At 36.8% G+C, this 17247-nt stretch overlaps 1 protein-coding gene across 1 annotated transcript in view; it reads left to right on the forward strand.

Moving 5' to 3' along the window:
- Nucleotides 1–17247, forward strand: part of DST (dystonin) — a 407480-nt gene that overhangs the window by 349450 nt on the left and 40783 nt on the right. Inside the window, exons 66-75 of the mRNA XM_042457373.1 lie at nucleotides 464–565; nucleotides 4221–4322; nucleotides 7287–7460; nucleotides 8320–8475; nucleotides 9343–9540; nucleotides 10262–10390; nucleotides 12947–13117; nucleotides 14363–14518; nucleotides 14746–14952; nucleotides 15608–15727. Of these exons, the coding sequence (XP_042313307.1) occupies nucleotides 464–565; nucleotides 4221–4322; nucleotides 7287–7460; nucleotides 8320–8475; nucleotides 9343–9540; nucleotides 10262–10390; nucleotides 12947–13117; nucleotides 14363–14518; nucleotides 14746–14952; nucleotides 15608–15727 (1515 nt within the window). The remainder of the gene's footprint in view (nucleotides 1–463; nucleotides 566–4220; nucleotides 4323–7286; nucleotides 7461–8319; nucleotides 8476–9342; nucleotides 9541–10261; nucleotides 10391–12946; nucleotides 13118–14362; nucleotides 14519–14745; nucleotides 14953–15607; nucleotides 15728–17247) is intronic.

The raw sequence follows: 17247 nt of genomic DNA on the forward strand, positions 1-17247 counted from the left end.
GTATTTGTATCCCACCCAATCACCGGGAATCCAGGCGGCTAACAGCAGTGGAAAAATACAGTTCAAAAATTACAATAAGACACACACATTCAAGATAGTATTGTGCTATCTTGGGCATAGGCCTTTTTAGGTGAAGCTAAGAGGAAGCAAACTTGGGTTTTTTCTACATGCATGGGAGCCAGCATGGTATAATGGTTTGAGTGCTATGCTACAACTCTGGAGACCAGGATTTGAATTCCCACTTCATGGAAAGCCACTGGTTAACCTTGGGCAAGTCATACTCTCTCAGCCTCAGAGGGAGAAAGGGAAACCCCCTCTGAACAAATCTTGCCAAAAAAACTATGACAGGTTCACTTTAGGGTCACCAAAGTCAGAAATGACTTGAAGAATCTAAGAATTTAACTTAGTTTATAGACATTTGTTTCTAATCTTAAACTAAACTGAGTCTCTGTTTAAAATGTAGCTAAATTCTGCTTGGGATGCTTTAAATAAATCATGGAAGGAACGTGTTGACAAGCTTGAGGAAGCCATGCAAGCTGCTGTTCAATATCAAGATGGGTTACAGGTAAGATTTGTTTAATGTTTTAAAATTATAAGGGTTTCTTAATATTATTTTAGTAGGGTTTTTACAAGAGCAGTTCTCTACTTAGTCAAGGATTGCTGAGAGTATTGACTATTTATTATAACTCTTACATGTTGATCAAAAGAATTTAAAATGTTCTAAATAAGTAAAGCTTGCTGTACTGCAGAAAATGTTCTGTTTCAATTTCTACACTCCCTGATTTCTAAGATTATTTTCGAACAGAATCCTAACTGTTTCTAAGGGTGTTCCAAATTCAGACCTTGAGAAAATTACCTTTTGTGGGTACAACTGCTGAGTGAGAGATTCTGGAAGTTGTAATCAAAAACATTATTTATCCAGTTTATGACCAAATCTGTATGATGATGACCCACAGGGGGATGTTTTTGGACAAAATTCTAAGCTGACAATACTAATGAGTCTTGCCATTTGGGACTGCTCATAAAAGAATAGGAAGTTGTTAGCAAGTATTTTATTCTGTGGATATTATTGATGCTTTTTTTCCCAAATAGTATTAGGTTGACCAAAGCCTTGGGATGTAGCAGTTAAAAATCTAAATAACCGTATGAGAAAGTAAATTAGGAATAAAGCCAGCCAATGTTATGTATATACATTTTATGGGCAAACCTGCATGACATACCATACAACTATGACTGGATAGCCTGGCATAGTTTACTCCTCTTAAAGGTCTGTGTGTTTTGATTTAGATGAGAGCCCAATTCAAAGAGAATATTGTGTTTCTGAACAATCCCAGAACCCCAGTACAAATCTCATTTTTCATAGTAAGTAGTAAGATGAAAAAGGAATTTTTTTAAGGTGAAACACAGAACCTACTAGTACAAATTAAATTTGCTTTTATTTACAACTTCATATATAGTCATGGCATACCATAGTTTAGACAAACCATGCTTTCTCATTATATGGACAAGCTGAGGTAAGCCAGCCTCATATATCCTTCCCATTTCTCCATACATTAGGAAACTCCATGAGCAAAGTGTCAAGTTTTCTTTCAAGATTTGTGTCATCCATCTGATTGTAATTTGATATCCTAGTTTGTTAGCTGATTACAGTTTTCACAAGCAAGAGTTTTCCATATATGGATAAAGAGTTTGGTTCGTTACAAATGGATAACAAATGCTTAAAATGTCCTCTGCTTATGCATGAAATGAAGGAAAGCAAAAGAGAAGTGCATGATGGTGTAGCAGCGCATTCATATAATGACAAACCATAGGTTGTTATTAAATCTGCTGTAGCTTTGCACATCAGTGAATGAAGGAAAGTCTTGTTGAAAGGATCCAGTCACCAGAATGCATTTCATAGAATCATAGAATCATAGAATCGTAGAGTTGGAAGAGACCACTAGGGCCATCCAGTCCAACCCCCTGCCATGCAGGAAATCCAGATCAAAGCATCCCTGCATTTAATTCAGCCTAAATATGAGCTGGTGACTTTAAAATTAAAAGATCTTAATTGATATGGCTTATAAAATTAGTTTCCATATATTTTAACTGGAGAATACGCCATGTTAGTTGACATGTAATTTGTCTGCAATAGAACCATACCTATTAAATGAGTATCTTTATATTATATGGCTGCTATCTTCCTAACCACTTATTAAAGCATTTAAAAGTTATAATTCAGGTACACTGGGTTTGTAACAGGATCTGTCTCCTTTTAAAATTTGCTGTGCAATTTAAGTACTAAATTGTATTTAATATATGAAAATATTACTTTTGAGATCTACCAGATACACCATGACGCAAACTTACTATACAATCACATTTTGATCTGAACACACTTCTGTTGATTTAAACACAAATTATTAATTGCTAGTGTCTACTAGAGGTTTTAGGACACTGGGTTACTTTCAGTAAACAACATCCCACCTTTTCTACTGTTAAATCTTATCCATTGGTATTGTTGGATTGGTATTCACTGGATCATTTGCAAATATATACCAATGAATTCCTTGTTTCCCTGTGGAGAGGGAGCAGAACATCTTGACTGGTTGGTCCTCCCCTTTCATTGTAGGTAGGAATAAATCCATTTTCAGGGCAGTCCAGAAGGCTGCACAACCCTCCCAAGAGGCCAGTGTCAGTCTTTGTTCCTGCATTATCTCTGTGGGGACTTCAGTCAGAGACAATATTTATAAAGGCAGAAGACCTACCCATTAGATTTGAATGATCAGAATAAATCGTTTATTTAAAATCCAGAAAAATGTTGCTGCTCTGTTCTGATTGTCACATTTTTCCATGAAAATTCCTAAATATATCTGGTAAAGTAGCAATCGATAAATAAAGTATTCTGTTTAATATCAGTAACATAGGGGTGGTTTTTTATTACTCAGTAATCCAATGGTAATGGGGGGGGGGGGGTCATTGTAGTTTGCATGTGATTGAAGAAAAAACAATTCTTTGACTGGACCAGGCAAGTGTTCAAAAGGTAATGTTCTTTGTACCATAGTTTCACCATCTAAGAATTTGTCCAAGTTATGGATGTGTGATTTTAGTATTTTATTTTAGGTTCCAGCAATATGAATCTGCCATTTTCAGCATTCATTTTTTTTTTTGGTCCGACTCTTAATCTAAAAGCCATTATCCTTTTAGTCTTGGTCCTGCATTATCTCCCAGTCTGTACTGGCTGCTATCCAAACAACCCTTGCGTAGATGGTGCATATTTCAGAGAGAAGTGGGACACCTTCCCCCTTGGGACTAAGTTGGCAAACTTTTTTTTTTTAAAGAAAGGGATGTGCTTTTGATATATGGATATTCATGTGTATATACTGTATGTTCTTAAATGAAATACCTGCTGCCAAGCAGAATACTTGCAGGAGCTGAACTGTGAACACAACTGCTCAGCCATAAGTGATTCTTAATTCCTCATAGTTCACAGGTCATTACTGAGGCATGAATTTGCCTTTGTTACCAATGTATGTAATGAAAATCTGGACATCTCTGGTCCAAAGTACACTACAGAAATAATCCAGTTTGAGACTGCTTTAACTGCCGTGGCTCCTTGCTAGGGAATCCTGGGGATTATAGTTTATTGTGGTGCCAGAGCTCTCTGACAGAGAAGGCTGAATGTCTCAGAAAACTACAAATCCCAGCATTTCCTAGCATTGAGCCAGGGCAGTTAAAGCAGTCTCAAACTGGATTATTTCTGCATTGTGTTTTGGACCTCTGTTACCTTTCCAGTTGCCTTGGGTCATAGATATGGCACTGGAAGAGTGTTTGGAGAGCTTAATGTGAGCCTCCTTCTGAAGATAAAAAGATAGCATATTAGTCTGTTGAAACAAAAGCAGCAGTTGTGACACTTTAAGAATTAGCTAAACAGATTTATTGTGAAATAAGCTTATGTTTGGACACAGCAAATATAGGTTCAGGTAAAAGAAAAATATTTGCCCTCTGTTTCAGAAAATATTATGAAATGTTGTTATCTAGGAAGAATCTAGCGCAGATTCTAAATTTCTACTAATCACTCTGATTTTATGCAGTAGGAAATATTGAGACTACAGTCCTACCCAAATGTCCCTTAAAGTCAGTACAAGTTACTTATGAATAGACAATACCAATAATACAGTGTTATTTTCTTTGCTTTTATTCCTAATTATACTGTATTAATTTAATCTCTTATTTTACAGGCAATATTTGACTGGGTGGATATTGCAGGCAGTAAATTGGCTTCAATGTCACCTGTTGGAACAGATCTAGAAACAGTAAAACAACAAACAGAAGAACTGAAGGTATGAAATGCTAATTTATTCATCTGTGTTCAGAATAATTTTGCATTCACTTTGTAATAAAAGTAATTTTTCCCCATATAAACATGTCATTTTAAATCTACAGACTATATAAGTCTGAAAGTAATATGACATCAATTTTCCCATAAGGTTGGTTGTGAGGTTTTAAAAAAAAAAAGGTCAATTTTTCCTTACTGCATCAGTTATTTTTATGGCATTCAGCTTCCTTTTTAAAATGTATGCAAGTTTCTGCAAAGTGTGTCATTTTTGATAACATGGATCGTTCTTAAATATCCAGAGATCACTTAAGAAATTTCCACCACAGTTCACTGAGCCATGAAGCAAATATCCCCAGCCAACTCTAAAAACAAATTTGGAAGAGAAATATGACTCATTTTGTTCATAATACCTGGATGCTATTGCGTTTATTACATAGGAAGCAGAGATGGTATAGGATATCCTGTTTTAGGACACAGGATTAGACTAAATGCTGTCTTTCACTTTTGTTTTTGTAAATGCAGAGCAGAGGTAGACAAGTTATCAAAATTAACTGGAAATTTTTACTAACCAATACTTTAATCTTTCTCTCTGCAGTGGCATCACACTGGAATTGGGGTTACAGTATTACTTTAGAAATGAAAGCAGGGTTTAGAGGATCATTAAGATCGGTATGGTGTGGTGATAGCAATATATCATGGCAGTCTGCTGGGAAAGAACAAGAGAGAGAAATGTGTTTTTGCATTTGTCTCTTCTCCTCTGTTACAATTTTGTAGAATCACTATGTGTTGTAGTTCAAAGATGTTTGGCTGTTAATAGGTCGAAGCTGGAAGGTTTCAGAAATTGTTTGGGGGCTAAAATATGCCAATACATATGGAAAACAACATGCTGGCCAACAGACGGAAAACACTCAATGTGCATCTCCATCCACAAAAGGAGGAGACGCAAAAGGCTCCAGCAACTAGAGGCCCATAGCATTAATTTCCTACCCAAGCATAATTATGCATAAAATTCTGCAAAACAGACTCCAGTCACATGGGGAGACAAAAATCTCAGAGATGCAAGCAGAGTTCAGGAAAGATAGAGGCACCAGGGACCACATTGCAAACATACAGTGGCTAATGGAGGGTACCAAGGAATTCCAAAAGAAAAGCAGCATGTGTTTTATAGACTATAGCAAAGCCTTTGACTGCATTGATTACAAAAAGCTATGGAACACTCTCAGAAACGTAGGAGTCCCATTACATTTGATAATTCTGATGAGAAATCTATACTCGGGACAAGAGGCCACTATTAGAACAGAATATGGAGAAACAGAATGGTTCCCAGTTGGCAAGAGAGTCAAACAAGGCTGCATTTTATCACCCTACTTGTTCAGCTTATATATAGAAAACATCATACAAAGACTTAAAAGAAGGAGGAGTGAAGATAGGAGGAAGAAAGAACATCAGCAATCTAAAATATACGGATGACACTATATTAACGGAAAACATCATTAACTTGGAACAATTATAGAGAAAGGTCAAGGAAGAAAGTGCAAAGTCAGGCTTGCTGCTGAATATAAAAAACCCAAAAATAATGACTACAGAGGACCTACATAATTTCAACTTAAACAATGAGGAATTTGAAATAGTTGAAGATTTCTCTTACTTTAGATCAAACATTGTTCAGAATGGAGACTACAGTCAAGAGATAAGAAGAAGACTAGGAATAGGAATGGCAGTGATGAAGGAACTAAACAAGATCTTAAGAGCAAAGATAGACAGTTGAGCACTAAAGTGAGAATCATCCAAACCATGGTATTCCCCATCACTATGTATGCATATGAGTGCTGGACAGTGATAAAAGCAATTTAAAAATTATACTTATTTGAGATGTGGTGCTGGAGACGAGTGCTGAAAATATTGTGGACAGCCCAAAAGACAAACAAATGGGTCCTTGAACAGATCAAACTTGAAATACCCCTAGAAGCCAAGATGATCAAATTGAGGCAGTTGTATTTTAGCTCCATCATGAGAAGGCACAACTCATTAGAAAAGATAATAATGCTGGGAAAGGTTGAGGGTAGCAGAGAGAAAGATCACACAACAGATGAGTAGACTGAATTAGACAAGTCACGTGCATGTATCTACAAGACTGAAGCAGAGCAATGGAAGACTTGGAGATGCCTCATCCACCGGGTCACCATGAGTCAAGGTTGACTCATGGGCAGTTAACAACAACAGTGCACACTAACTTACAGACTACATTAAAAGGGGGGGGGGGTGCTCAAAGAAACTTCCCTCCTTGGATCTTCAAAAGGCCAAATTCCTGATGTTCAAGCAGATCTCTTGCTCCTCTAACCTGAAATGTGATCTGTGGCTCTCCATGCGAACAGGATTGGGAGTCTTCTGCAAAAATGCCTTATAGATATTTGAAGAAATGACTCTTGATAATGAGTAATTGTTATATGATTTTGGTTGTTAGGATTCCAAGTTCATGCAGGTATACAAATTTTCAGAATTTCTTTTTCACTCACAGAATTAACATCAGAGGAAAACTCTCCTGTGAGTTGCCCCCCCCCCCATTCTCCTTCATACCCCATGCCTTTTTTCCACAGTAAAGGAATGGTCTGATTAAGGAGAATACTGTAGGTGTCTCCAAAGTAGTGGAACCTGTCTGTGGAAGGGCTTTTGGCTTTATTCAAGGCTTCCATGAGAGGAAGGCTGTGAAATGATTTTTGGGCTGATTCCACTTTTGACTGATTCCTCTGTATTGTCCAGAACAGATTTTCAGGAACAACAGAGATGCTTCAAGAGGAAGCAAAAATTGTCTCCCCCACCCCTTCCACAAGTAGGACCCTCCCTGAAGTAAAACTCTGTTCAAGGAAAGTGTAGATCCAACCTTATATGACTTACAGGCCACTGTGGTAATAAAGAGAGAGCACAGTGCTCTTTTCTGAGTGATATTCTCCCTTCTGTTTTTCAACAGCAATTTAAGAAAGAAGCCTATCAGCAACAGATAGAAATGGAACGACTGAATCACCAGGCCGAGCTGTTACTGAAGAAGGTGACCGAGGAAAGTGATAAGCATACAGTACAAGATCCTTTGTCTGAACTCAAGCTTTTGTGGGAAAGTCTGGAGGATAAAATCGTTAGCCGCCAGGTAAACAGAAATTGTTATTACTGTACCGTACAAATGGCAGTGTCCTCTCATGTGTTTCCAAAACATGCCTATACAGTTATTTAATAGCATAACCTCCATGGATTACAACTAATGATAACCTAAAAGCATAAAGAACATGCTGTTTTATTCCTTTTTATGAAAATGGATGGGCCTTAGCATTGGTTGGGAGGATCTGATACAAACTTGTAGCACAAGTCTTCTTCCCACAATGACACCACAATCCCATATCCTATTATACAGTCTCATGAACAATTTTTTAAAATGTGAATTCTGAAATTACCATTCTATTATTCAACATATCTGAAGATCATCTGCCTCTGTTAATTTTATTTTAACAATGACTCGAGCCTGAGAGTGTTACAAGTTTGCTAACTATATGGTAACATTTTGATATTCTGATCATTTCTAGTTTCTGGTTCATTTAGTAGTCCATGCTGGTGTTGATGGGTCTGGGAGCAAAAAACTAGCCCCTGGATCTGCAGAAATTGACCACACCTCCCCTAAACCAGATGGCAACTAGGCTGCCTTGGGCAAGTTACCACCTCTCAAACTAGCCTTCCTGCAACAATGAAAGGATGAATGCTTTATAATCCTTAAAAATACAGAATTGCAATGCAACCTTAGTTATAGATGTTATAGATACTTTTCATGGAAGTTCTTTCTAATGTCACTTCCATATAATGTCACTGCTTGCAGATGTATGACATATAATGCTTGGATGACATCTCTTTATTCAAATCATTAATTTGAGGTTTCACTGGACTAAACATGTGTTAGCATATTGATAGGCTTAGTATCGTGTAAGAATTTCCATTTCCATTTTCCTGTTTTATTACAGCACAAGCTGGAAGGTGCTTTGTTAGCTTTGGGGCAATTCCAGCACGCCCTGGATGAGTTGCTGACATGGCTGACGCATACAGAAGACCTGTTGAATGATCAAAAACCTGTGGGTGGTGACCCCAAGGCTATTGAAATAGAACTGGCCAAGCATCATGTATGTAATTTGATGGTTCTGTAGCTCACTATTGTGATGTATTTGGATCCCTTTGGGGCAGTATTTAGAAATAACATGTACATCTTTAAAAATGGTTTATAAGAACTTAGGCCAATGATTTGTGTTTAAGAAACCGTGGTTGCTGGTGCAAAGGAATAACTGTTTCTGCTGATGCAAAACAATTATTGTTTCAATCCTTCTTTAGATTCAGAAAGGGTTCAGACTATCTTATTTATTTTTTAAAAATCATCTGGTTGAGCTGCCACGTGATTTTCTGACTTTATAAATGAATGACAGGTACAAAAAGGGTTCAACAAACACAGTGTCATGTACATCCTGAATGTTCAATCTTCCATGCTAGAAATGGATCACAGAATAGATTTTCCTCTTTGATTATCAGAAATATCTGGAAGTTGGCAAGCAATAGCCATTGATTTAAAGGAAACCATCCTCAAAAAATAAAAGAAAATGGCATCTGTTCCTCTAATAAAACTTTAGTTGTTTTCCTAAAGGTTGTAGTAGCCCGGCCCAGTTTTATCAGTTCTGGCTGGCTGTACCTTTCCTGGATCTGGGACAGGAGTCTTTCCTAGCCCTATCTTGAGGTCCCTGGTATTCACTAGTGTTCTCCCATGCAAATAGTAACCAGACCCAGCCCTGTTTACCTTTTTCTGAATAAGACCTTCTGAAACTGATAAGAAGAGTTGATATTTTCAAGATACTTTTAGTTCACCCTCTTAGGAAAGTCCTGAAATGTATATTATTTCTGAATACTATGTAATATAATTTTGTTGAAAGGATGGGCTGCTTCATACAGTTGTCCTGAATGAAATCAGTGTTGTTTTTTTTAAAATATGCTTGCAACTGCAGGTGCTACAAAACGATGTCTTAGCTCACCAATCTACAGTGGAAACTGTTAAGAAGGCAGGAAATGATCTGATTCAATCAAGTGCTGTTGAAGAAGCAAGCAATCTGCAAAGCAAGCTGGAACTTCTGAATCAACGATGGCAAAATATCTTGGAAAAAACAGAAAAAAGGAAACAACAGCTGGACAGTGCTTTGCTCCAGGTGTGTATGAAAAACTGAGCAGAAGAATGGATTGCATTGAATATAGTGTCTTGGACACATTCCAGCCAAAGTTAAGCTCTTGAAAGTCCTATTGTCCTTACTGTTAAGGATGCATTTTGCCTTCTGCTTTTGAAAGAAATGGGACTCACTTTCACTTGATTGTGTCCCTGGTGAAATATCATATTCTTAAGTCAAGGCTGGAAAACCTTTTTCCATGCAGATCTTGTCTGACACCATTCCCATCACATGCTGCCAGCCTGGCCAGTGTGGGAATAGCAGTTCACTACTGTCTGGAGAACTACAGGTTCTCTGCATTTTGTTTGTATAGCAACTTGTTTCTGTCAGTGCCTAATTATACTAAAGCATCTTTCAGGCATCTTTACTGTATGTGTGATTTTCATCCATATTTCCTGTTAGACCTGTATTTCTGATTACTGTATACTCATTTCACTCAGAAATTGCACTTTAAAGTGTAATACTAAGGACCAAATATATAGTTTCTCTATCTATTTTAAGTGTCATATATCCTTTGTAATATTTAAAGGTTTTCCTTTCATTATGTGTGCAACTATCCATTTAACCTTAGAGAATGTCTCTGGCTTAGTTGCATTTTCTTTTAAATTCTGATTTAATTCAATCAACTTTTGCAGCCCCTTCACTGATGTAGCAAATTAAAAGCATTGAAATGTGTTCTGAAATGCTGTGGTAATGTTTCATTTAGGCTCAAGGTTTCCACGGTGAAGTTGAAGATCTGCAACAATGGCTGACAGAAACCGAACGTCAGCTTTTGGCATCAAAGCCTGTTGGTGGTTTACCAGAGACTGCAAGAGAGCAGCTTAATACCCATATGGTAAGGATCTAAATATTACAGATGGTCCTAATTTGAAAACAAAACATTTGTGGCCATTCATAGTGAAACATTTGCAATTTTTATCCAGTGAAATTCCTGTAAGGTCATTTAATAAAAAGATTCTCTCTCCTCTCCGCCTTCCCCCCCAGTAAATTACTATGTTACAAAACTGATTGAATGGTACATGTGTACAGCAGAGCTATCCTCAGCATTATTTTACAGGGAGAGGGAAAAAGTAAGGGTATTTTTGGTGGCTCTGTTATTCAACTAAAGTCTAGGAAAAATTCAAGTTTCTTTTGTAATTTAAATTTTTAAATAATTTTTAAAATTTACCCACAGCTTCAAAGTAGAGAGTATGTTGCCTTGTCCAGTAACCTTTGAGACAGCAAACTTTCTTCTTTTTTAAATAGAAAGAAAAACCTAGCCAAGGAACACAGAACTTTCACCATTGTCCATTACTATTTCCTGGCTCATCATCACATAACTCCCAGTACCAATACAAAGAGACAAAGAATCTGCTCTGTTCAATGTGCCAGAAAGCACAGTTGTATTCTTCTTTTCTTTTCAATGTCTTAATGAAGCAGAAATCTCAGTTCAGAGCCAAAATCTCATTAAATGTTGCCTGTCTCATGGAATATAAGAGTGCTTCCAAATCAGGCCTTTTTGTGCAGTTGCCCTGTCTCAAACACATAATTTTATAGACAATATAATATTGTCTTTCATTTCTAACCAACCCATCTTTTCCCACCATTGTTGTTCTCTTCTTTTTCTTACTCCATCCCTCCCCCTCCAAAAGGAATAAAGGAGGGAAAGATTGAATAGTTACACCATGCTTTTTTGTCTATACTGTTAGTAGAGAGCCATCAGGTAGCACCCTTAACTTGCCATTCTGAACCAGCTGCATGTCTGTTACTCATGTTCACTGCAATATTGTAGCCTACATCTGAGCCACAAGGAAGAAACACTGAGATGTGAGAGGGAATACCTCTTCTTGAGAGAGGCCATTTTTAAGCTCAGGTTGTCATAAATAAGCAAGTCATATCCAAAACAAAACCCTTCTTTGTATCACAGTCTAGGTGCATATTACCTAGAAAAGTTTACCTACACTTGGAGGTGTCTCATTTGATGACACATAACAACTGAATATAATAGGTATAAATTAAAATGTGTCATGTAACTTCACTTGAGCAGCGGCTCAAGTGGTTAAGACACTGACTGTTGATTGCAAGATCAGCAGGTTGGCCGTTCGAGGGTGCCACATGACGGGGTGAGCTCACATCACTAATCCCAACTTCTGCCAACCTAGCAGTTCAAAAGCATGCAAATGCAGTTAGATAAATAGGTACCGCTCCGATGAGAAGGTAAACAGTTTTCTGTGCAATCACAGAGTAGTCTCTGACAACACTGGCTCTTCAGCTAAGTAACGGATATCAGACACAACTTGACAACCTTGTCAACGGGGAATTACCTTTACCTTTTTAACTTCACACTCTACTTTGTAGTTTTACCTTTCCTTTAGATGTGATATAATCACTGGGAACTTGGCAAGCTGAATATTTTCACCCAGAAAATTAAGGGCACAGTCAAATAGGCTGTAACTGAAAGACATACAGCTGACAAATTGGAACTATTACTAGGCTGTTTCTAAAAGTCCCTTATTACATAAGCTCCTTGGTAGTTACGGGAAGCGAGACTTTCTGAAGGGGAACCAAGATAGTGTACAATAGCATGCACCTGGAAGTATTACATGCTATCCCCTAGAATTTGACTCTTTTCTGTAGATCGCAGCTGTGAAATTGCAGAATGTCTTAATGTGATGGTGGATTGGGGCAGGGGGGATGTTATGAAAGTAATAAAAAGTGGGTTGTTGGGTTCCTACAATTTTGGGTGCAAGCCCAGTCATGCACATTAACCTTGAGAGTTGCTTAAAAAATAAGGTTGAAAAGTGTGAATAATTTCATATACAAATGTGCACCATGGATATAATATACACAGAAAACCTATAAAAAGTTTTTGGGTTTTTGTTATTATTTGGGAATGTTTTTAACTTTTTTGATAAGTGAGTAATTCACAGCCTGTTACTCCCCTTATGTTTCATGGGTCTTTTGGCCCCACTCATTTCCAGAAATACCATTTTGTCCTGTATACATGTCTGTGTGTGAACTATCCTCACTAACTGAGATTGCCACTTCATATTCTTGGCAAAATGTACTGTGATGTATGTAAGTTTATCTTTATTTAAGTTTTGACTTCGTTCTGCAGCATCATGGAAACGGTGTTAAGAAGACTGCTTTAGATACTTGATTAATTATATTTTTCTATATTAATTGATATTGATCAGGCAGTGCATATTTGATGTGCACATTCTCCATGACATCTAGTGACTTTGCACAGTCACTTATTATTATTCAATTCAAATAACTATATAGACAGACTTAAATGTTCCTATTCTTCCTGCTTTTTATAGGAAATGGTGAAATTTGTAAAGGCTGAAATTTTAGATTTAACATCAATGTGTTCATGATTTGGAATATTCCCCTCCTCCCCTTTGTTTAGGAACTCTATGCTGCCTTTGAAGCTAAGGAGGAAACATACAAATGTCTAATGCAAAAGGGCTTACAGATGCTTGCAAGCTGTCCAGAGTCTGTTGAAACAAATGTTGAACAAGACATAAATAATCTTAAAGAAAAATGGGAATCAGTAGAAACAAAGCTAAGTGAAAGAAAGGTATGTCATTGTATGAACATGGGAACATTTTCTGCAGTTGTCAATGTTGTTAGTGAAGAATAGTCCTGGTATCTTTAGGGATTTGTCCAGATTGTGGGATATGTTACACACCAATTTTGACATGGAAAAGCAGATCATTATACTGGATGGCAGTAGACCAATATCTGTAAATAAAAATATCTCCTCTTGTGTAATGCATTGGTTAAATATCCAAGTAATATATGGATCCTCTCTCGCCAGTGAGATCATCATCCCATCAGCCTTGAAATGAACATAACAGTTCTTAAAAGTTTAAAATGATAAGGCCTCTATTGAGTCCTTTGAGAGTTGATCTCATAATATGGCAAAAACATTTTACTCATAACCATAGGTTTCCATGGAGGTGGATGGTCTTTTTGAAATGACTCCAAACTGAGCTAAATAGTTTAATCTGAGTCAGACTATTAAATTGAGCCTCAAAGCAGCTGAAATGTGGTGTCTTCATAAAAAACAAAAGTGAATAAAATATACAAATGAAGCTGTTGTTGGAGGGAAAGGAACATTTGTATTCTCATTTCTCATGTAATGTAAATTAATGGATCCCTTCAGTGGTTTTGGACATGATTTAGACATTAACTGGGTCAGTAAGAATCTTGGCAGAGTGGCGGAGTGAGTATATCTCTTCCCTTCACCCCATGCAGATAATTCACTAGACAGCCTGTTTTGACCCCTGATTTGTAGTATTTTCCTCCCATTTGAGACATTATCTGTTTGGTGGAGGAGAGCAGATATACCTGCTGTTCCTCTGTACATACTCTTGCCAACTAGTAAATGTTTTAACAGGACCTTCGTTTTGCATCTGGATCAGCCCTCTAGTGTAGAAAACTACAAAGACAGAATGTGTAATCTAGTTGGCAAAATGGCATTGTGACTCATTCATTAGTGAAGCAGAATCAATGCTGAAAAGCCCATGTATGTTCCTGGTGTGTTCCTGTCTGAATACCTGTTAGTGCTGACTATAGGACTTCTTTCATTTGTAGAAATCTTTATCTTCTTTTGCCTTCTTAGTCCCAGTAGGATCTCTCCTCTGTTTTTTCTTACTGTTCTCTCTCTCTCCCTCCCTATTGCCATTAACCTAGAAAAAATATAGGGTGTGGGAGGAAGAGGCCCCTAAACAGTGGCCTTCTTCCAAATTATATTCAACCACAACATGGTTTACTACTCTATAAACCTCCACTGCTGCTGAATTATGTTGTGTTTTTGCAGGTCAAATTGGAAGAAGCGCTCAGTTTGGCAATGGAGTTCCACAATTCACTGCAAGACTTCATCAATTGGCTTACTCAAGCTGAGCAAACCTTGACAGTGGCTTCTCGGCCAAGTCTAATCTTGGATACTGTCTTGTTTCAAATTGATGAACACAAGGTATGAAAATTAATGGTACTAGATCCATAACTTTTTCCTTCCACTTATGGCCTGCTTGTATTTATGGCTAAAACAAGCAAGCCAGTAACACTTTATAGTTCTCAGCGACATATTATCGTTTCTCTGACCAATAGACAGTCATCTAATTTATTGGATACATAAACTGGTATATATTTTGCATGCTGGAGGACTGTAAATTTTAAATATTAACTTCTTTCTTTTGGAAGGTCTTTGCTAATGAAGTGAATGCCCATCGTGACCAGATTATTGAGCTCGACAAAACTGGAACACATTTGAAATATTTCAGCCAGAAACAGGATGTTGTTCTCATTAAAAATCTGCTGATCAGTGTCCAGAGTAGGTGGGAAAAAGTAGTTCAGCGGTTAGTGGAAAGAGGAAGAGCGTTGGATGATGCAAGAAAGCGTGCCAAGCAGGTAACTTGGCAGATGTTTTGTAACAACTCAGGTAGCTGTACTGTAATCAAACCATGTTTAAATGAATTATATGATATATTTAATTTTTAAAAAATGAAATTGGAGTTTGAGTGCATCAGGTCTGGCTGCATTGAGACAGAACAGCTGTTTTATTTAGACTGGCCCCACATACTTCTATTTAAAGGCACAGACTTTATTTTCTGAACATGCAGGAGGACACTGCTTATTATATCTAGAGATTTACTGGTGATTTCCTCGTGTTATGTCAAGTTACAGACTCACCCTTACTTACATTAGTGTACCACTTTCTGATGGAAGTGGAATTCTTTTCACTTTTTCAGAATGAAAAATAAGATTCATTGGAGAGAAAGTTGTTTTCCCCATGGTGTATATATTTCCCCCATAGTGTGTAAATGTCAATTGCAGAATTATCTGGAAGAATTGTTTGGAAGAATTAGATATTTATTATAAAAAATATTTTGCAACACAAAAGTGAGCGTAAGAATAGATAACTTCCAACATTAAGTTAGGCCAGTCCTAGCTTTACTTTGAATACTATTTAATAATTAATATTTTCAAGGTTGGGTGTATTTTGAATGCATTATTTATAACTCAGTGAATGCAAGTGAAAAATCTTGGTGTGTTTTTTTCACAGTTCCATGAAGCTTGGAACAAACTTACGGAGTGGCTAGATGAATCAGAAAAGACTTTGGATGCAGAGCTTGAAATTGCAAATGATCCAGACAAAATTAAGATGCAGCTCGCTCAGCATAAGGTGATTTACTAGTAATGGAATGCAGAGGCTGTCCAATCAGAAATCAAGGAAGCCTAGCACTGTGTAATTAGCAGGAGGAGATGAATTCAGTGGTCAGTAGGTTGGAATGTTTGCCATCCTCAGTTCAAATACTGCTGTTTTCAGGGTTGTAAAATAAATAGAAGCTGGGATGTTTCTCTGCAGGGTCTTGTTTTCTTAAGAGGTAAAACCGCATGTGAAAAGGAAAGGCATAATAATGAAGAATCATAGAAAGCAGAAAGATTATCCATAAAAAGAAATGACACTAGACATTTTCTTCCTGCAGCCGTCTTGCCTACTTCATAGAACCCTGTAGAATTTCAATGATCCCAATCCTTTTTTATTCATGGTGCTTACAAATTGTGTGCCTAGCCTTTAAAAATTAGTGTCACTCAAAAAAGAGAGGCAGCTGTGTAGTTTGGGAAATTCTTAATCAGCTTAGTGAAATGATACTCCAGCACCACTCACAATTTGAAATGAATTAAATAAATGAATATGTTAACAACACAGGAATAGGAAAGGAGAGAAGTTTCCTGTCAAGATTTCCCCACTGTCACACTCCTTTCCATAAATCTGATTACATGCAGAAGAAAAGTCACCTTTAAAACCTGAGTCTTTTCTCTATAGCCCCGGGGAAAGAAGCATACTGTGAACAGAGACAGACTGCTTTCTTGATCTGCTTTGCAAAATTACCAGCATGCTGAACTTCAAGGGCTGCTCTTATTTGTGTCTGCCCAGTATTCTTAGTGTGCTGACTGTCAGATCAACTTACAGCACATCATTTGATGCCTTTTTAAAATGCCTTTTTCTTAATGCTTTGTTTCTTTGGCTTCTCCAATGTTTTCTTTTTGTATCTTCTACAATGTTGACTCAGATGAGGTTTCAATTTTTAGGCGTTTAGAGCAATTATCTTTACAATTCTGACAACTAGTCAGTCAAAACATACATAATTATAATTCACTGTTAAGATCTTTCAGCTAGCTTTGAACACTTCCCCCATATTTCTGTGAAGTAGTTTTACATTTCACTGGCCAAATGATGAAAACTAATGAACTATTTTTATAAATCATGCTTATTAATTTGAAAAACACTAAACAAACAAATTTAAACAACAATAAAACATACATAGAAAAAACTTTTTTTAAAAAAAGGACAGCATATAACAATTCTCTCAATTTAACTTCTCCCATCACAAAGTGGATTTTAGATGTCATTTTTAATTACATCTAATTATTACTTCTCTCACAATGTTCTTTCTACTTCCTTATCTATTATGTTCAATACTTTGTTATTTATATACACAAGTATTATTTTCTCAACAGTTCATACATATCTTGATATCTATGTTAATCCAGATAATTACCAAGTAGTCTCAGTAGTTTTTCTTAATATATATCTAAATTTTATTTCTATGTTTATTTTATCTCTTAGTATTTCTCAAAGTGGTAGATGTTTCATGCCATTTCTTTATTCAAAATTCTATTACTTTTGGCCAGTCCTTC

This window comes from Sceloporus undulatus, chromosome 1 (genome assembly GCF_019175285.1).
Source record: "Sceloporus undulatus isolate JIND9_A2432 ecotype Alabama chromosome 1, SceUnd_v1.1, whole genome shotgun sequence".
Classification (NCBI taxonomy): domain Eukaryota; kingdom Metazoa; phylum Chordata; class Lepidosauria; order Squamata; family Phrynosomatidae; genus Sceloporus; species Sceloporus undulatus.